Below are 21,890 nucleotides of genomic sequence, written 5' to 3'. Positions count from 1 at the left end.
GTTAGTATTGTACGATACGGCTCCCAATCATTGTAATCTATGTCGAATGTATTGTCCACTGGGGATTGTACCCTTAGGAGGATTTCTAATGTGAGGTAAACCCACGTATCAATAGTAACTACAAAATTCACACAAGATTGATTCAACCTCAAGAAAGTCAAGAATCAATGTTTAGAGTTTGATCCAAAAATATTAGACAAAAGAACCAATAAAATCGTTGACAATTAACCTTGTGAATCACAAGATTCAAGAATCTCACTTGAATTGTTTAAATGTTAAAAGAATTAAATTTTGATAAATTCGAAAAATTAGGTCAATGAAAAACAAAGATTGAGAGCAATTATGCTTCTCAATAATATTTTGCAAAAGTAAATAGTTTACAATGAGAAGAATAAATTCTATTTATAATGAACTCATAAAAACCCTAGTTAAAACGGAATATAAATCTAAAAATACAAGAAGATATCATAAAATAGAGTTTTAACATAAATAAGAGATTACATAAATTTGAAAAGTATCGCGCACAAATTGTACATGCGGCCACATAGTTCTAGCCTATGTGGTTGCATAGATCATTCCGACAAAGCTTCTGAATTCTCTGATTAAGGTCGCATGCCTCGTTGCACTATGCGATCGCATAGTGTAATTCTGTAGCCTCTCCATTTATGGCTTGAATCAAGTTGATCCATCGCGCTTTTTCTTTCGATCCCAACATAAAACATATCCCTTTGTTTGCCATAATCAATGTTTCATCCACCACGGGTTGAGCAATTAGTCTCATCGCTTGTTTAACCCTTTTTACCCGTGACCTAGTTATAGCCCTTCTTCAATGATCAACAAATCCTTGTTTGGACTTGCCTCATGCTATGGATCATATCATCATTTCCATCTTCGAAAGGATTTGACCTTGAATTTGTACCTATATCAAAGAGAGAAATATCAAAGGTTTTAAAAGTAGCCAAAATATTATATTCATTAGGAAGATCCAGTTTGTAGGCATTATCATTAATCCTTTCAAGAATTTGAAATAGAACATTCCCCTATGTTGCAACTTCAATTTCTTTTGCTCTGGAAAGCATTCCCTTTTTAAGCGTACCCAAATCCAATCCCCAAATTCAAATGTAATGCTCTTCTGACTTTTGTTTGCTTGAGAAGTATAGTGCTTGTTCATCTTCTCAATTTGCAATCTTACCTTTTCGTGGAGTGATCTCATTAAGTCGGCTTTCATCTTTCAATCTAAACTACCTCTTTCATCAACAGATAAAGGAATTAAATCCAAATGTGTTAGTGGATTAAAACCACATAAAATTTCAAAAGGTAAAAAAGTAGTAGAATGCGTGGCCCTATTATATGCAAATTCAATGAATAGTAAATACTTTCCCCAACTCTTCAAATTCTTATTGACTATAGTACGTAACAATTGTATCATGTCCTATTAACAACCTTAGTTTGTCCATCAATTTGTGGGTGACGAGTAGTAGAAAACAATAACTTGGTGCCTAACTTGTTCCACAAAATCCTCCAAAAGTGACTAAGGAATTTAACATCCCAATCTGATACAATGCTCCTAAATACCTTATGTAAAAGCACTATTTTCTTAAAGAATAAATTCACAATATTGGTGGCATCATCAATTTTATGACATGGAATGAAACATGCCATCTTACTAAATCTATCTACCACTACAAATATAGAATCTCTACCTTTCTTAGTCCTAGGTAAGCTCAATACAAAGTCCATAGATACATCAACCCAAGGTTCAATAGTAACAGGTAAGGGTATATTCAAGCCTTAAAGTTAAATCTTAGATTTAGCCCTTTTTACAAGTGATGCATCTACTACAAACTCGATTAAAATTATTTTTTATCTTAGGCAATAAAAATGTTCTCCTAGCCTCTTTAAGGTCTTCTTAACCCTAAAATGACCCATTAAACCTCCATTATGTGTTTCACTTACTAACAATTCTTTTATTGAACATTTAGGAACACAATTTATTTTCCCGAAGTAAATATCCATCATACCAATAGAATCTATCTACAACACCTTTATTACATGATTCGTAGGTATTGGAAAAATACGGGTCAGTAGCATACATGTCCTTAACATAAAAATTTAGCACCTAAAGAAGTTAGACGTACATAACTTCTTGACAAAGCATCTGCTACCATATTTTCTTTACCTGGCTTATACTGAATGATAAATGGAAATGTCTTGATAAATTCCACCCACCTTACATGCCTTTTGCTTAGCTTACATTGATCTCTCAAATGCTTTAAGGACTCATGGTCGGTGTGAATCACGAACTCCTTTGATCATAGGTAATGTTGTCATGTTTCCAATGCCTGAACAAGTGCATACAACTCCTTGTCATATATAGGATAACTGAAAGCTGCTCAACTTAACTTTTCACTAAAGTAAGCTATTGGCCTTCTATCCTACATTAAACAGTTTCAATACCTATCCCTAAGGCATCACATTCAATCTCAAATTTATTTTTATTTATTTATTTATTTATTTTACGGTTAGGAAGTAATAAAATCGGTGCCTTACACAACCTATCTTTAATAGTGTTAATTGCATGTTCTTCTTTAACACCCCACAGAAGTCCTACACTTTTTTGACAATTTTCATGAGTAGTATGTCAATTGTGCTGAAGTCTTTAACAAAAAGCTTATAGAAGCTAGTCAAACCTTGAAAACTTCTTATCTTAGTTATGCTTTAAGCAGATGCAGTCCTGAGGGCGTGCGAGTTAAGTGACCGCACAGGACCTTAGCATTATAGGAGCACCAATTTTTTTTTATAAGTCCATATATATAGAAGTACATATAGGGATGGCAATTCGAACTGTTAAAATCAAAAACCGTAGTTAACCGAACCAAATGGGATGGAAAAAATCGAACTGATGGTGCAATGGGACGGATATGGTATTTGATATTGTTGAACCACTTTGGGGCGGGTCGGGTATGATATTTACGCCCTCGTCCCGAAATCGAACCGATTACCCGTAAAATAATAATAATAATAATAATAATAATAATAATAATAATAATAATAATAATAATAATAATTGAGCAATTAGTTATTGGACTTTCCACTATTTTTATCCAGCCCAAAATAAAATTCTGCCCAATACATTTACTATACCCAGCCTAGTTACCATAACCCATAGTAATAGAATCAGTATATTAAAGACGTAAACCCTACTCTACTCCACAGACTACGATCTCATGCAGCCACAGCTCCACGCCTCATCGGCTCCAGACAATTATCTTTACGACATCACCGGTCCACCCTACTACAAAAAAGCACGCAGCCACCAGCTTCACTGCTCCTACCACTATTTGAGGTAACTGAATCATCTTCTTGTGCTTTTGCTATTTGCAAGACCAAAATCTAAAAGGCTTCGTTTCTTGTTCTCTGTTCCACATTCATTTGTATTCTGACTGAATGTGGTGCCAAGTGAGTTGTAACTGAATCATCTTGTATGTGATTGCAAGTTGCTTCACACGAGAGAAATACTCTAGCAAATGTAGGTGTTGCGGCTTGAGTTTTTCTGTATTTGAAGGAATTGAAGTGCACGCCCATGTGTTGAAGTATGGATTTAAGTCACCGCGTTAGTATTATGGGACATTGGGGAAAATGGGTTTTGTAAAGAAAGTGTTTGATAAAATGAAATTAATGAATGCCTAAGTTTTTGAGTTTGTTGATTTGTTTATTTTTTTTGAAATTAGATGTCTTGCTAGGGGTCAGAATCTTTCGTTCCTACTCCTCCCACTTCAATTGGAAGTGCTTCTGCTTCAATTCAAGTTGGAGCATCAACAAGTACACCAGTTACTTCACAAAGTCCAAGTGAGGTAAATGCAAATCTTATTCATATAGATTTAGGTGATGATGAGGAGATGACTGAGGAAAATAGAAAAAGAAAATTGACCTGTTCAGTGTGGCAGCATTTTAAGCTATAGAGAATTAATAATGTGCCCAAAGCAATTTGCAAACAATGCAACAAACAGTTAGGGGGTGAGTCAAAAAATGGGAGAAGTCATTTACATGCTAATTTAAATAGATGTCCTCTTCGAGGTCAGATGAAATTTTAAGTTATCTTACGAACTTTTTTTCATATCCATACAGATTTATGTATGTCCCTTGTCCCCACACTGCTGAGTCACTTTCTACCGTGTTAATGATTGTCTATTTGATTGGAATATTGATCAGAAATTGTCCACATTGACTGTTGATAATTGCACCACGAATGACGCTATGATTAACGTTATGTTAGATAAGCTTTCTCTTGGTTCTTTATTGTTGAATGGTGAATTTTTCCACTAGCGGTGTTGTGCACACATACTGAACCTGATAGTAAAGGATGTTTTGGATATCATTAGCCCGAGTGTTGAGAGAATTCACGATAGTGTTTCATATTGGTTAGCAACACCAAAAAGAGTTGAAACATTTGAGACAGTTGCACGACAAATGAAAATCCCTTGTGAAAAAAAGTTAGTATTGGATCGCAAGACTCGATGGAACTCCACGTATCTAATGATTCATACTGTTTTGCTTTACAAAGAACTTTTTCCTCGGCTAAGGCAAAGAGAGCCTCATTACAGAAGTGTACCGAGTGAGAGTGATTGGGAATTGGATATAGAGATTTGTGATAAGTTGGAAATTTTTGATGAAGCGACTGAATTATTTTCAGGAACAAAATATCCTACTGCCAATTTGTACTTTCCCAATATTTGTGACATAAAGTTGGCAATCCGTGATTGGAGCACATCATCTTGTGATGAAGTCAAATGGATGGCGTCAAGCATGAAGGAAAAGTTTGATAAATATTGGAGTGGCATGCATGAAATTCTAGCTGTTGCAACTATATTGAATCCTAGATACAAGATGAAACTAGTTGAATACTATTTTCCTTTGATTTTTGGAGATGAAGCTAAGGAAGAGGTTGAAAAGGTTAGAGCATTTGGTTATAAGTTGCTCAAAGAGTACAAGAGACCACATCGTTCGACAAAAAATACATCTTTGTTTCCATCATCTTCACAATCACAGTCGTCTACTACTGTTGGAAAACATTCTCGCATGGTTGGTTTTGATACATTTGTTAACCTTTCTATTACTGTTGATCATGTAAAAACAAAGTTCGAAATTTTTCTAAATGAGCCAGTATTGCCAAGGGTGGACGGTTTTGATCTATTGACATGATGGAAAGCAAATTCAATAAAATATCCGACTTTACAGAAGGTTGCAAGAGATTTATTAGTCATTCCAGTATCTACTGTTGCATCCGAGTCAGCATTTAGTACAAGTGGTAGATTTGTGAGCCCACATAGAAATAGACTTCACCCAGAGACTTTAGAAGCTTTAATGTGTGCTCGAGATTGGCTTTGGACTGATATTCATGGTAGGATTTATTGTTTTATATTTGTTATTTATGCACTTTCTTTTATTGCTAATTTTTTCCTCTTTTGTGTGTAGAAAATTCTGTTCCTTCATCATATTTCGGAGCTTGTGCAAAGTTTGGTGACGAGGATGTTGACGATGAGGTACATTTTTTTGTTTAAATCTTTAGTTAAGAACATTATGGATTATTGATTTATTACTCTACTTACATTTCTTATATACTATATAGGAATCAACTTTGAGTTTTGACGTATGCTAGTAAGAGTTGTGGGGAAGAATAAAGATTGAATATGAATTGAGGTTGGAGCTTTTTGAGTTATTGAATATTGTTTGTTAAATTTGAATTTTATATTTGAGAATTGGGATATTTTTTGCATTTTCATTTGGGATGTTGTTTGCTACATTAACTTAGTATCATGTTTTTGTTTTCATCGACTTTTTTCATACATTTTTCATTTTAATTCGACGGATGGACCAATTAAAAATAATTTATTTTCGTGGTTATTAATGACCCGAATCGAGATACGAATTGAACCGAACTGACTTTCGTGGTTATGGTACGGTTATGGTATAGCCAAAAAATTGGTGGTTCGGTGATGATTTTGACCGAACCGACCCCGAACCGAACCGTTGCCATCTCTAAGTACATACTTATAATGGTACATATTGTTTTATTAATTTTAAGATTTAAATTTTTTATTATTATATTAAGTTAAAGGGCACAATATTTATGAAAAAAGAGTAAAAAAAATTATATTATGTTAATATTTACTTAATTTAACATATTACTGAAAATAAATGTTTAATTTAACATATATTGATTTTTTTTTTTATAATTAAACTATCTTGCTTTCAAAAAATATTATAAACTATCTATTTCACTAGTCTTAATATCAAATGTCTAATTACCTTCATTGATCAATTACTAACCTAAAAAGAAAATAAGTAGCCCAAAATTCAAATAATTATAATGAAGAGTGAAAAGCTAATACTAGATTCCTTTTTATCAGTTCTTTTATTCTCATCATTTAACCCACGAAGAATAGTCAAATAAAGAAGATAAGAAACTTTATTGTCAATCTTTATTACTTACTCTATAATAGTATAATCTATTTGTTGGAGCCCGTTGTCCACTTGTGAATTGCTATTTCATGATTTTTTATTTTTTTATTTTTTAATTTTAGAATGGTAAGTTTTTGTTGGGTGATAACTGATAGTTGATTACATTCAAATCTTGCGAATTTTTTTACCAAAAGAAACAAAAATAACTTTTGATATATTGACTTATTTGAATAGATTGAATTGCTTTTCGAATATATTTATTGCTTATAAAATACTATTGATAGTTACTTTTATTGTTGCATTTGTTGAAAAATGTTCTTCAAAATTAAAGCTATTAAAATCTTATTAGCGATCAACCATGTCACAAGAATGAGTCCACTTATGAATTGCTATTCCATGATGATGATGATGATGATGATGATTATTATTATTATTATTATTATTATTATTATTATTATTATTATTATTATTATTATTATTATTTGGTTCTAGAATGGTAAGTTTTTGTTGGGTGATAACTGATAGTTGATTACATTCATTTTTTGTGAATTTTTTTTACCAAAACAAACAAAAATAGCTTTTGATATATTGACTTATTTGAGAAGATTAGATTGATTTTCGAATATATTTATTGCTTATATAATACTATTGATAATTATTGTTATTGTTGCATTTGTCGAAAAATATTCTTCAAAACTAAAGCTATTAAAATCTTATTTGTGATCAATCATGTTATAAGAACGATTGAATGCGCTAGTTTTGATATTTATTGAAAAGATTTGCTAAAACTTATTGATTACGAAAGTTTAATTAATGAGTTGGTTTCTAAAAATGCGAGAACAAATATTTTTACATGATTTGTTGCATTTCAAGATTTACACGTGGTACTTGCTACTTTTGATTTCAAAGTTTGCTCATGTAAAGTTGCACCAAGTGGTTAGTAGTTTGGATGGTTCTTTATTGATGACATACGAATTTTGATGAAGTTCGGAGAATGCTTTTGGGCTTTAGTTATATTTTTTTATTAAAAAAAATAAAAATTAAACGTCATATTTTTGGGATGAAATGATTTATTGAATTATTTTTTTATAATATATTTTTTATTACACAAAAGAGACACCATTTTAAAATGTCGCACGGGGCACCTAAAATTTAAGAGCTGACCATGGCTTTAATGAATAGCTATTCTTTAGCCTTGATTTTCTTCTCATCCACTTCTATCCTCCTTACACTAACAATATACCCAAGAAAAATTGTTCTTGTCTTAAGGTCACAAGCATACATCTTAAATGTCTTATATGTTCCTTTAGGTAATTACGATTTATTAAGATGTCATCGAAGTAAACTTTCATAAATCACATAAACGTGCTACGTGCATTAGTAAGTTCAAATGTCATGACTAACTACTCATACAAACTATATTTAATTTTATAAGCGATTTTTCACTCTCCTCCTTCCCACATCCTAATTTAGTGATAGCCACTTTTAAGTAATTTTACTAAATATGCATGAGCCATGTAATTCATCTAATATGTCATCTAACCGAGGAATAAGTTGATGATACGTTACTATTATATTGTTGATGGCTCGCAATCTACACACATTTTCTATGTTCCATCTTTCTTTAGCACAAGTAGCACTGGTACGAAAAATAGGCTCTCCTTCACATATCCCTTGCTCATCAATTCTTCTACTTGTTTTTGAAGTTCCTTGGTCTCCTCGGGATTACTTCGATGATCTGACTTGTTTGGAATGACAGCTCCAGATACGAAGTCAATTCGATATTCAATACCTCGAATGAGTGATAACCCACTGGGCATGTCCTCTGAAAAAATGTCTTCGAATTCCTGCAACAAAGAAGTAGCCAAACTAGGAAGGGATGTACTAGATTCTTCAAGATTAAGAAGTGATTCCTTATAAACTAACAAGATCATAGGTTGCTCCTCAATTACCGCTCTCTTCAACTCACTCTCATTTGTAAAGGAGTTCACTTTTTGACTTTTCTTTCCTCTCGAAAGACTAATTTTCTTTTCTCTTTTGTGGCTCTTTTCCCTCTATCAACCACCTCATTATCTTTTGTCTTGCTCTCTATTTCTCTCAATCTATTTTCTTCCTCACTTTTCAATTTGATTTGATCTTCATACACTTGTGTGTCGGTGTTAATGGTGCAAGGGGAATAGATTTTTCATCCTTGGTAAAGTTGTACCTATTTTTGTACCTATCATGCATCATTTTCCTATCATATTGTTATGACCTTCCCAACAAAATGTACCCAGTATGCATAGAAACTACATCACATATCACTTCATCATGATATCTTCCAATTGAGAAACTCACCAATACTCTCTTATTCACCTTAACCTCTTCACATTCATTCAACTATTGCTGTCTGTAAGGCTTAAGATATTTTAACACAGTTAACCTTAACTTCTCAACAAGTGTAGTGCTATCCACATTGGTACATCTACCCAATCAATGATACATGCTACATACCTTGTTGTTGACATGCCACCTCATATGAAATGTGTTCTTTCTTTGTTGTTCCAAGTCATCAGTTTTCATTGAGCACTAAGAGCTCGCCTCGTAACCAATAGCTCGCCCACTGTATACTCTACCTTCTCACAATCACTAGCTTCTTTCAATTTCGACATGTCTTCATAGTCATCCTCATTATCACTCACAACTTCGCCGTTGTCTCATAAAATCATTGCCCTTTTATTTGGACATTGATAAACAACGTGTCTCAAATTCTCAATCCCAATCACCTAAAGCATTTGATGTCTAAACTCCTAGATGGTAGGGATTTTGCCTTGGATGTGTCCTTGATAGCAACTTCCTCTTTTCCTTTGTAGTTCAGTCCCACCCTTCGAAATAGGTCATTCTTCTTTGTCGTTATCCCACTTTGATTTTTCAAGAAGGATTAGAACCCGATGAATATCTAGTTGTCCCTTTCCTCTTTAGTCGTCTCTCGACTTTCATAGCTATATGCAGCACGTCTTCCAGCTTCACATAATGTTGTAATTCCACCATGTCAAGTATTTCCCTATTTAGATCGTTCAAGAATTGAGCAATGGTGGCTTCCCTATCCTCATCAACATTTGCTCTACTCTTAACAATCTTCATCTCCCCATGATAATCCTCCACACTTCTAGAACTTGATAAAACTTTATAATTTTTTATAAAGCTCACTATAGTAATGATTAGGCATGAACCTCTTCCTCATGGTGGCTTTCAATTCTTCTAATGTATTACTAGGCCTCTTACATTTCCTCTTCCCATAGATCACCACTTGATCCCACCAAGTAATAGCACATTCGGTAAACTCAAGTACCGCAATCTTTGCCTTCTTATCCTCCAAGTGGTTGGGGCAGTCAAATATTAAATCTATCTTCCTCCCTCACTCCAAGTATGCCTTCGGATCACTCATTTCTTTGAACGAAGGAATTGTCATTTTGATATTGCCTATATTTTTATCTACTCCATCTTCGACAAGATCTCTACCCTTTTTCTCATGCTTAACTCCTCTATCCTTCATTTTTCTTATCTCGACTTCTACTAATGCATCCTCATCGATGTCAATACCTGCTTCACATTCCTCGTGAACTTCAATCCTAGGCTTCTGCCCACCTTATCTTCTTGCATTGAAAAACTCCCTTAGGTTGTTCCCTACGTAAATTAGTAAGCAATGGGTCTTATCTTTCCATCCACGTCTCTTGCCTAACCAACCTGCCTCTCATATCTTCAAACAACCTCTCAATTTGTCGTATCAACTCGTTCGACATGTTAACTTAATTATTATGCTTGCTTAAAGTAGAATCGTTTATGTTAGACATCCTAATTCTAAATTAATATTTGTCTCACATGTATATGCTCGTGTATCACTCGAATTTGGCTATTTTCCTCTATTAGTCTCACCACTCTTGCATTTTTCCACTCAATGCTTTCGTCCAAATGCTTTAAAGAACTAATTCGATTTCAACCAAGTTTTATCCTCGAAAAATTCAAATTAGGATGTGGGTGAGAAATTGTACTTAGAGGATTTTAAAAAATGAAAGAAAATAAGCAAAGGAATTTGATTCTTTTATTAGAAAATAACATTAATCCAAAAAAGTGGTTCTTGAATTTGGATTGGACACTCGTTTTTTTTTTTAACTCAAAAAACATGAAATTGCATGTGCTGGGAATTTTCATTTTCTTTGCTGGAAAATTCAACTACGATACCAACAAAATAAATGAAACTAATTTGGGCACTAAATTAGCACAAAAACAACATTTGAGTTTTTTTTTAATATTTTTTATGGATTAAAGACTTAAAAAACGAAAAATGTAGAAAAGAAAACAAAAAACTCAAACTAAAAGGAAAATGATATAACCTTGATTTTTGGTAATGTGAATCCCACACAAGATTGACTCAATCCTAAGAAAGCCAAGAATAATGTTTATAGTTTGATCTAAAAATATTAAACCAAAGAACCAACACAACCATCGCCAATATGTTGATCTCGTGATTAGCCGGCTCAAGAATCTTACCCGAATTGTTTGAATGCCACAAAAAAATAAATCTTGGTAAGTTCGAAAATTAGTTCAGTGAAAAACAAAGAATGAAAGCAATTATGCCTCTCAATAATATCTCAAAAGTTAGTTGTTTACAATGAAAAGAATGAGTCCTATTTATAAGGAACTCATAAAAATCTAGTTAAAACAGAATATGAATCTAAGAATACTAAAAGATAAAATAAATTGGAGTTTTAACATAAGCAAGATATTACGCGAAATTTGAAAAACACACAGTTTTTGCTATGCAGCTGCATAGTTCTAGTTTGTGTGGTCACATTTATCATTCCAACGAGGCTTCTGAATTCTATGATTGTCGCATGTCTCATTGCGCTATGCGGTTGCATAGTGTAACGTCGCAACCTCTTCGTCTGTGACTTGAATCAAGTTGATCAATCATGCTTTTTCTTTCGAGCCTAACATAAAACTTGTCCCTTTGCTTGCCACAACCAATGTTTTGTCCACCGTAGATTGAGCAATTAGTCTCATCGCTTCTTTAACCCTCTTCACTCGTGACCTAGTCATAGACCCTTCTTCAACGATCAACGAATCCTTGTCCGGACTTGCCTCTGTGCCATGGATCACATCATATCACGTTTTCAAGATTCAATTGCTTAATTGGTATTATATTCAACATAAGTGTCCCTTAAATGTTAGGGGATGCAATAGAAATTTGTAGGGGATAAGATGAGCACAAATTTTTTCAAAGCAGTAAATTAATGACTCGAGCACTAAGTCTTGATCATTACATAAATGCACGTTTTTTTCAAGGCCCACCAAATTCAGTCGGAATCTCACGTGGACCATGTCGGGCTTAGGTAGAATCCAAAGGGCCGTAGTCCGGGCCAAATCATCACTGATAGTCTCCGAATGGATCCTATATCGTTTGAGATTAGAGCAAGGAAATGAAGACTGAAAGTGCCATTTTAAATATAAGCTAGGATGAAACGGAGCATTGAACTATTTTTACTTTTCAATAATAAACTTAAGAAGAACCGTATTAGTACATGTTCGATTGTAAAATGAGGGACCTGGCTGCGTTGACGATCCATCGATTCAGTTTTTAAATTCCAACCCGAAATCTCGATTTTAAGTTCAGTTTAAAAAAGGAAGGATGTCTCATGACTCGATTTTGAACCCTATCGGTTCAATTTCGGGTCAGATTCTCATCCGACTTGAGTAGTCGATTTGGTTAGATCTCAACCTGACCCAATTCGACTTGTGCTCATTCCTAATTATGGGCCCGTTTGGTAGGAATTTTGAGAATTGATTTTTTGACCGTTAGAAGAAAAGTGGGGTCCACATGTGAGAGAAGAAGTCAAAAATTACGGCTTGAATAGTAAAATAACGGTCAAAAAATCAATTTTTTGGGACAAAAAATCCATACCAAACGGGGCCATATCTTTATAACAAATGAAAAAATGTCTACACATTGACTTCTTTTCATTTATTATGAATTGATGGTGTTAAAATCGTATTGAAGAATAGCATATTTGAGCTCCTTCTGTGACCCACCAAAGAAGCTAATTTCCCTCCAAAGTGTGAAAGAGACACATCGGAACCTCCGAAACATGCGGCATGAAAAACTTCATCAACCTCATTGACCATATTAATGATGACAGATTAGTTGATTTACTTTCCTTTAACATACACACTCAACAACTAATTCAACTCTATTTATTAATTAGACCATTATCTAATTATATAATTAAGGTTTTGTTAAAGTAATGCTATTTGTAGTTGCCCACTGCCGTAATCGTCCTATGTAGCATACATATGACGGTTAGTGATTTGATACATTAATGTGAGAGTTTTTTATTACGTTATGCAACAAATTATCAACCTAGGGCAATTTTAATAATGAGCGACTGCAAATAGCATTATTTTTTTGGTAACTCCCTCCTTTATTGTAATAATTTAATTGAATTAATAGCTAAAAACTTCATGATTAATGTCCCTCAATTGAAGCAAAAAGTGTTTTATCAATCCCTCTGGAGTACATAAAGTTGGACATATGATATTTACGTGATAATTTAATAGAGATTTGAGCGTTTTTCATCATGGGACTTATTTGCTCTTTTTAAAAGTTGGGGACCAATGGTTCAATTCTCCATTACGTTATTTCTCGTTCCACAAATTTTCACATATGACGGTTCAATAATTGACGTTCATGTCAATGATTTTTATCGTTCTAAGCTACGTTATTGTATGAAATTACCTTAATTGCAATAAAACTAAAATATATTTACTCGACCAAATAAAGTGAAGTGCAGTTGCCTAATTGACAATAATGTAAAAGTACAATTACCGTAAATGAAATTATTCGAAGTTCAATTACGCTGAAATACCTATATATATATACACACACACACACACACACATTCTTGTGCACGTCAGATTTATTATGTTTTTCGTAAACAAATAGTTGTATCACAATGAGTCGTACTATCTAAAAACTTAAACCAAAAGCAATTAAATCATTTATTTATTTACATTTCATTATCACTAGGAATAATCATCATCAACAAACTTGATTTGATATTAAAGCTTAGTTAATTTACCCTTTCTTAAAGTTTAGTTAATTTCCATTAGTGTTTCTTAGCCATTTAAATGCATGCATTAATTCACACGGCACTGACTTTCTCCAATACCATTTTTATATAAATGTTATCAGTAACTTTCACTACCTATCCAACTGCCAAAAGCTACTATAAATTGTAATAAAATTTCATGTGATGAACATATACTTAGCTGGATTCTACATTTTGGGAACAAAATCATAAAAGAACAAAGCTAATGAATCATTGTAATATCTTTTTTTATAATCATATTAATTGCTCAATTTCATATCTATTTCTAAGTGCATTTACTCTCCTTCATAGGTTTCTTGGCTGGAAGTTATCGTAAACTACGTCTCGATTTCCAACCAATTTCTCGGTGTCGACGGGTAGTCGCTCGATAATTTTCGAAATTTTTGGGATTTTGATAGTCATTGATTTCCTGGAAAGAATGAAGTCTCCAATGTACAAGAAATATGACAGTGCAGATTATTTTGACTATGAATTTGATTGCCAAGCAGATTTTAAACAGGTATGTTTACTAATGTTTAGCTGTATGATGATTTGTGTCTTCCTATTTGTTTGATTCCTTATACTCAATTTCAGTTTCTGGAAGAAGCAAGAAGGAATGAATGCCAAGGGAATTTAAAGATTGAACCTATTGAACAAGTGGGATTCAAAGGACAAGTAGATGGAGAGAAAAAGAACAGAAAATCATGGAAAAATTCCCTGTTTTCGTGGTTGAAAACCGACAAGAAGAACAAGTCCGTCATGCAGCAATCTCCAAGAAAGGGCACCGTCGGTTCTGAACTGAGGCGAGGTCCATTCTCGGGTCCAGTCTGTGCAAGTGAAGGAGGTGGTGGCATTACTGGCAGACCCCGGAAGCCAACATCGGGACCCATCACCGGTCTTTTTAGCTCGAGCAAGAGAGTCGAGGACGAGGTGCCTTATATGTCTCTTGGCCAGCTTAACAATCCTCAAGAAGTTCAATCTTATGGACCTGTTTATTTGGTGACTTAGTGTAGATCATTAAAGAATATCATGTACTGTGATCCTGTTTAAATATTTTAGAACATCCAAAATTTGAAGATTTTGGCTTGATTCATGACTGTCGGCTGGTTAGCATTCTCAAAGTTTTGGTTGTAAAACTAGAGGGGTACATACACCCCATATTAGGGAGTTGAATGTACAAGACAACCTGGTTTTAACCACCTTTGATTAAGAGTTGATGTATTCATTTTACCATTCAAATATGCTGATGAATGGATGACTGCAGAATATGGCCAAAAAATGGAGCTAGGTTGCACGGAAAAGTCACTTACACGACACTACACCGACACGACAACGTGTGATTCTTAAAAAAAGTAGGACACTGACACATCAACTTAAATTCTTTAAGATTTAAAATTTATATATTGTAGCTTTATTTTTTATCATTTTTTTAATATAGGACATGACACATGTCATGTCTCACACTTACCCGAAGAATGACCCTAAAGTATACTCGAGAGTTGGAAATTTAAAATATATAGAAACCAGAACATGGCATGTTGTCAAATCTCATGTAATCTAGCAATCAAGAGTCAGGGTTCAATATAAAACGACGAGAGTCAATCACGAAAGGGTTCCCTACCTACTTGCATTATCCATGGATGAACGGGGACTTGCATGAATGAAGAGAGCTACGCGGATTCATACCTACTTGCGTGATCCATGGGTGTATGGGAACTTGTGTGAACAACGAGAGCGAGGTGGATTCAAACATGCTAGCGTGATTCCATGGATGGTTGGGGGACTTGCATGAATGATCGAGTGCAAGGTGGATTCATACCTCCAAACAACTTACGCTTAGCGTGCTTGATTCAAGCCCTTTCAATGATTCAAAAAAGTTTCTTATTCGTGCATACTTGGCACGTAATAATAAACATACTCGATATTACACTAAACACAATTTTAACCTTTCTCTATCATCTTGTTTGATCCTCATTATTTTCAAAATACTTTTTTTCTCTTTTTCTTTTTAATCATGCATTTTTCAATAAAATAATATTACATGCAAACTCAAAACATTTTCTTATTTTTTAGAATCATACTACATGTACAATCTAGTTTGACAATTTTGATTGACAATTCACACTCGACAATATCACATTCATCCATTTCAAAAACTATTTTTTAAATCAATGGCCTGAATTTTGACAACAAGAATGCGGTCAACCATTATTGTCAAGTATGATTGTACAAAATACAACTATAATTGTATTTTGTAAATACACATTCTTTATCAATCTACCATTCCAAAATACTTTCTTAGAACATAAAGGGGCTCAAACAAGCTTTTAATATTGCCAAGTAATCACGAATCCTTCCTACCAAACATGTAAAGTAGAAAATTGTTTCTGTCTGCTAAATATGGTATGTGTTCTTTCCTCTGATACTGATCTCTTGCATTATTTAGACCAAAACATATCAAGCACTTGCCAAAAATCAGTCAAAAGCAAGAAAAGAAAAGCAACAAATCAAATGCACAAGAACAAAACCTGAATGACTTCTGCAATTGAAACTAATTTCATATAATTGCCAGCAACTCAGCAGTACATAAAAGAGACCATTAATGAATTGACCTGAGAATTTATCTAATACTCTTCTGTAAAAGAAGATGGATACAATTCCATTCTCAAACAGAGAAGCTAAACTATGTATGAAAAACAACATATTCACTTCCATGTTGTATATGCTTAATATAGAAGCCAGATATGAAGGAGCAAACTCTCATCTGCATCAATAATTAAAGAACATTGAACAAATAAGCGCAGTTAATGGAGATTTCGATCGTCTCCGAATCCACCAATGAGTCCAGGCATAATTTCGAATAGTGCCAAAACAAGAACCTTAAACGACAATTCTCGACTTGCCAGAACGATTTTAACACCGATGAACCTCGACTAGAATGCCAACAATTTTGTGCCTACCAATGTGCATTGTAACTACCAATCAACATAGCACATATCACAATGAATAAATCAACTTTGAAGCCTCTACCTCCTTTTCATAGATCCCCATTTCTAGGACCGCAAGGATTGATCCTTCTATTACCACTCAAGAGCCTTTTCAATGACCTCAATCTTGTAGGCACCGGAGACTTTTGTTCTTCCTCTTCATTAAACTGCCTTGGTACATCAATCACCACCGTGCCGTCCAGCCTATTACTAGTTGGCTGGGACGACGATGATGAAGTCGAAGAACTAGGTGACTGGGACGATGTTGATGAAGTCGAAGAACTAAGAGGCTGAGAGGAAGTGGAAGTGGTACTAATTCCACTGCCATCCTCCAAACAAGGACCCAATATGCTAATCTGACTTTCATTGCCCCAAAACAACACATTGGTAGGGAAACTTGGAACATCTGTACCATTGACACCTGAATTTTCCCCAATTGGGGTTTGTAATATAGTCTCCAGTGTTGATTCAGTAGTTACAGAGTTTGAAGAGGATTGATTCGAATTCGAAACCGGGTTTCGACAAAGAGGGCAAGTGGAATGTGATTGGAACCACATATCAATGCATTCAACATGAAATCCATGCTTACATTTTGGTAAAAGTCTGGCCTTTTCACCGTTAGAGATTTCACATAAACACACTGCACATTCTAATCCTTCTTTAAGCTCTTTGGGATCACATATAACTACAGGTATGGTTTTGAGTACCGCAGGGTCTAGGCCGGGGCGAGCAGTGATAACGGTTACTTCTAGGTGCCCAGCAGCAAAATCAAGGCGGCGGCGATGGCGGCTTGCGCTTGCGGTGGTGGTGACGGTGGCGTTTTCTTGGCGGCGGTGCCAGAACCATTTGGCATAGAGATGGAGACAAAAGACAAAGACTACAACAAAGAACAGGAGTATTATTCCCACCATCATGATTTTCCCCGTGAGCTCAAGCACGCCTGTATCACCAGAATTCCCAAACATACGTACTGAATCACCCATTTCTATGACAAAAATAAAGAACTCTTTACGGGATTCTCCACAAAATCTTCAGTTTATAAGTCAAAAATGAAGAAATCTTTATGGGAATCCCAAGAAAAACTTGAGATTTAAACAAAACCCAGATAAGATTTGCAGTGATTTCTCAGAATTTTGAGTAAATCCCACGTTCGGGACGTGTGGAAATTCTTCGAAATTCCCAGAAAATCTTGAAACTTTGAGCAAAACCCAGAAAAGGATATTTCTTGTACACAATAGAGCAGTCAAAAGAAACTCATATAAAGGAAGAAATTCAAGGATGAGAAATAGAAAATGAAGTTTAACTTTAAATTTTCCAAACAATTTCAAACGAATTTGAAGATTGCTTCTTCTATTTAAAAGGAAAGTAGATGATGAGATTTGGGTCAAAATTGGAATCGAAGATGAAAAAAGCAGTATCCAAATAGCAGTCAGCGACGGAGAATGGAGTAATGTGATGATGCTTACACGGCGCCGTTACAAGAATGCATCAAAACTAAACTACCTGGTGGAGACTAATGTTATGGCTTAGAGTTTGAGGCTTTTAATTTGGTTTTCTTATGGATTAGATGAAACAAATTTTGACTTTTCTTTTGGCTTAAGTTTGACCATAAAAATAGTACATTTTGGTTTATTTTAATTCAATTTAGATTGAAAATTGCAACAATTCAAAGTAATTTTCAATTAAAATAATCCTCCAAGCTAACAAATTCAGAATCATCACGACGGATTATACATGATTGGACAAGATAAATGACAAATTTATTACATGTTTTGTACCTCGTATATTTCAATCTAACGCATTTAAACGTGCTCTTATTAAATATTTGATACGATAATGAATTCATTTAACATTTGATAAATCTTGTCACGTATTTTTTTTCTTTACTTAAGTTCTATTTAACATGTTGAATATCTCTCTTTAAAATTCGATTAAAAAAAAAATACTCAATTCAAAGTTAAATACATTTATTACACAAGTTTTTTTGTGGACTTAAATATTAAATACCATAATTTTGTTGTTCTAATTTGACCATTTACAATTAAAATTAGGATTATTCTACTTGTACTAAATCATGTACAAACTGAGTTACAAATCAACAAGTGACGACCGTCGATTGGAGAGCCAGCCGTCTCTACTTGTACTCAGAACATGGTCCTTAAAATTTTGACACCTCAACAAAAATTTTGTTTGTATTTCACAACAATTTTGACACTTCAAAATTGTAACGATGTGTCAAAATTTTATTTGTGTGGAAATTTAGATTGAATTTCTATAACTAGTTATATTGTTTTTAATGATATTATTTATAGAATGTCTTTATTTTGTTTACCTAGCTGGATTTTATCATCTTATATGATTTTTTTTTTTTTTTATCTATAGATGTATTTAACTATGCATTTAATAAATCCCGTGGTTTTTTAATTCATTTTGGCAAATTATGTGTTCTTCCTTTTGGAATATATTTTAAGGGACAATTTTTCAAAATTTTGGTCTCTTTTAAAATTTATTCTAAAATTTTGGAATATATTTTTTGAACGTTTTTAAATATGCTATTTTTCCTTTCCTTTCCTTTTTTTTTCTATTATTTCAAAAATAAAAAATTCAAAATTTTAAATACAACAAAGAAAATTAGTGAATTAAAAAATACAAAATATTTGAAGACGTGAGGTGAATTTTTTTTCAGTGTTCTATTTGGGATTGAACTATTTATTATTTTATTTTGTGTGGGTCAGGTCATTTAAAGCCCCCCACTACGCATGTCGAAAAAGGTATATTAATCATTTTGTCCTTTGAAACTCGAATTCATTTATTTTTCTTATTATTATATATTTTAGTATTTTTATCCTTGGCAGTACTGTTTCATTCATAGTATATGGTACAAAGATAAAGGGTCAGGACCATCCTTGGAAGTGCTGTTCCATTCACAGTATATAGGATAAAGATAAAGGGATAAGGCCACGTAGATCTAACCATTCAACGCTCCTCGTTAGGGCTGGACATGATCCGATTCGATTCGATTCTAATAAAAATCGAATCGATCTGAAATTTTCAGGTATTTAGTAAGTAGAATCGTCGGGTCCAAATTTAATTATGGAACCGTTCGAGTTCGGTTCCATTCGATTTCAAGATTCCGTATTATGATTAAATTTTTTAATATATACAAAGTTATATTAATTTAATTAATGGTATGTTCAATCTTAACTCTTACGAAATAATGTAATCCAATTTTATGTATCATTTATGTCTCTCTTTGTTGAGTTCTTCATAAATTTGATTATTAAAATCATAGGAAGAGAAAGATAGCGAGCTCAAAATAATTAAGAGAGGTGTTGTGAAGCTTTAATTCAATTTTCTTCAATAGAAACGATATTACAGTAGAGTAACATATTTGGATAAAATTGAAGTCAATTTGATTAAGTTGACTTTGAACTGAAAATTAGAAAGAGGAAAATCATATTTATTTTTTTGAACTAAATTAATTAGTTAACAAATTTATTTCGAAAAAATAAAATAATTTTGTTTATTTAAAATAAATTAATTAAAAAAATTAGGGAGATTCAGTTTTTATTCGGTTCTTGGCCTACAACCGAGAATCGAATCATACCCGTCAATTCTTGATTCAAATGCCCGTTCGGGTATTTAACTTGAAAAGAACCGTCAAGTTCGGTTCGGTTTGGGAGTTTTGTCCAGCCCTATCCCTCGTCACGTGGGCCTGTCCAAATAGGACGCCAAATTGGCGCCCCCTCTTTCAAACAGGGCACCGAATTGACTCCCCCTATTGGCAGGGACAGTTGTGGTATCCGTCTAAAAAAACCCTAGTATATATACCAATTATTGATTATTGCAACCCTACACTACATCCGTATATAAGCACAAGGATTAAAATCAACAATTAATTTTAACAATATATTTTAAGATTCACAACTTTTCAATTATACATTTCATCAATTTTTATCGAAATATACTAAAAATGTTGTTTTAAAATAGTAACATGGTTATATTTTTGTTCCTTCTAATCTAGCTGCTAAATTGTCACATAGTCCGCACATGATGATTGATGAATTAATCTGTTCAAATAAACAATATATTATTTTAAAATTAATTAATAAAATTTGAAAATTGTCACCACTTTTCTTCCTTTGCCATTGTCTATGTAGGAGAGGGCAAATTCTCTTTTCTTTTCTTTTTGTGGCATGCATGCGAGACACTCATTCTCTAATGAAATACGTCGTCATACACTAAAAACTTCTAATTATTGTAGATTGATTATCGAAATAAATAAAAAGTCAAATTTTGATTTTTAAGTCTAAAATAAGACTCATTTGACGTACACATGAACAATAATGCTACTTGCACGGGGTTATCTAACAATGACTTTTATGGATTCCCCCCACCCACCACCCCAACTATACAATGAAAAAACGACACATGTTTGAGTTTGTAAATAAACCTCATCACTGACCATGTTCATATGTAGGAGGGTTGATACAAAAATTCTATGATGGGATGTGTATAGATACATAAATTCTATGATGGGATGCGTAGATAATTTCATTATCCACAATTTAAACCTAATATATTTTCTGATAATATTTTAATCACATGGAGCTTACATCATGTGAGTGTTTTGTAAAAATTCTGTAAATCAGATCTCTGTACATATGAAATTTTTCTCATTCAATATGCATTACGTAGTATATATGAACTAATACTTTATTTAATAACTCGGGGAATAATGGACTGACCTTATTATGTATATAAAATTAAAATTAATTCTCTGAAAAATGGCTCCTAATCATTGTTTAACCATAATTTTTTACCATAGTCAAAATTCCAAAATTGCATTTGATTCGGGGCACCGAAAGAAATATTCTTCCCCTCATTATGGATCAGATCTGAAATTTAGGGGAAAAAGGTCAAAAGAAGTCTGAAAAATTTGCCCAAATTATTATAATTTAATTTGGACAAAATGATTAGTTACCTCCTAGTTTTATACCCTAAGCTATGATTATGACCCCAACATTAAAATATTATGCGGCAACATTGCCAATAATTACATTATGCGCATATTTGGTAGAAATTAAAATTCGAGTTTTAATCTTAATCAAAGTTAATAATTAATTATAATCATATATTTTAGGCAGCTCGCAACTTTTTAATTACATATTTTTATCAAAATCTAAAAAAAAATAAAAATGATTTTAATTACATCCAAATAGGAGCTATATGTAAACTATGATTATCATAAGAAAGAAAATTTCAAATTAATTTGAATTTTTAAATCTTATGTAGATTTTGTAGAAAATTTCGGGAG

The 21,890-nt window shown here is 33.3% G+C and overlaps 3 protein-coding genes across 4 annotated transcripts; 2 read left to right on the top strand and 1 right to left on the bottom strand.

The window, feature by feature from the left end:
* Nucleotides 1-4,128: 4,128 nt before the first annotated feature.
* On the top strand, nucleotides 4,129-5,819 carry LOC111367313 (zinc finger BED domain-containing protein RICESLEEPER 2-like). Of its 2 annotated transcripts, none has more exons than XM_022988123.1 (2): nucleotides 4,129-5,401; nucleotides 5,476-5,819. In XM_022988123.1, exon 1 carries the CDS (start codon nucleotides 4,471-4,473, stop codon nucleotides 5,200-5,202), a length of 732 nt encoding a protein of 243 aa, XP_022843891.1. In that variant the 5' UTR covers nucleotides 4,129-4,470; the 3' UTR covers nucleotides 5,203-5,401; nucleotides 5,476-5,819. The 2 variants fall into 2 exon arrangements, with proteins under 2 accessions (XP_022843891.1, XP_022843890.1); XM_022988122.1 differs by having other exon boundaries at nucleotides 4,129-5,543; nucleotides 5,630-5,819.
* Nucleotides 5,820-13,713: 7,894 nt separating this feature from the next.
* Nucleotides 13,714-14,819, top strand: LOC111367312. The gene is made up of 3 exons (XM_022988121.1): nucleotides 13,714-13,822; nucleotides 13,899-14,106; nucleotides 14,181-14,819. Exons 2-3 carry the CDS (start codon nucleotides 14,026-14,028, stop codon nucleotides 14,592-14,594), a joined length of 495 nt encoding a protein of 164 aa, XP_022843889.1. The 5' UTR covers nucleotides 13,714-13,822; nucleotides 13,899-14,025; the 3' UTR covers nucleotides 14,595-14,819.
* Nucleotides 14,820-16,115: 1,296 nt separating this feature from the next.
* Nucleotides 16,116-18,104, bottom strand: LOC111367310 (RING-H2 finger protein ATL3-like). The gene has a single exon (XM_022988120.1). The coding sequence runs from the start codon at nucleotides 17,554-17,556 to the stop codon at nucleotides 16,624-16,626; it is 933 nt and encodes a 310-aa protein (XP_022843888.1). The 5' UTR covers nucleotides 17,557-18,104; the 3' UTR covers nucleotides 16,116-16,623.
* Nucleotides 18,105-21,890: the final 3,786 nt, after the last annotated feature.

The sequence above is a fragment of the Olea europaea genome, chromosome 18 (genome assembly GCF_002742605.1).
Source record: "Olea europaea var. sylvestris chromosome 18, O_europaea_v1, whole genome shotgun sequence".
Classification (NCBI taxonomy): Eukaryota; Viridiplantae; Streptophyta; class Magnoliopsida; order Lamiales; family Oleaceae; genus Olea; species Olea europaea.
The sequence above is the reverse complement of the archived record's forward strand: the minus strand, read 5'-3'. Positions and strand labels throughout refer to the sequence as shown.

Coding starts and splice junctions, on each gene's coding strand:
- LOC111367310 (XM_022988120.1), bottom strand. CDS start 17,556: ATGGGTGATTCAGTACGTATGTTTGGGAATTCTGGTGATACAGGCGTG.
- LOC111367312 (XM_022988121.1), top strand. CDS start 14,026: ATGAAGTCTCCAATGTACAAGAAATATGACAGTGCAGATTATTTTGAC. Junction 14,107..14,180: donor GCCAAGCAGATTTTAAACAG/GTATGTTTACTA, acceptor ACTCAATTTCAG/TTTCTGGAAGAAGCAAGAAG.
- LOC111367313 (XM_022988123.1), top strand. CDS start 4,471: ATGAAAATCCCTTGTGAAAAAAAGTTAGTATTGGATCGCAAGACTCGA.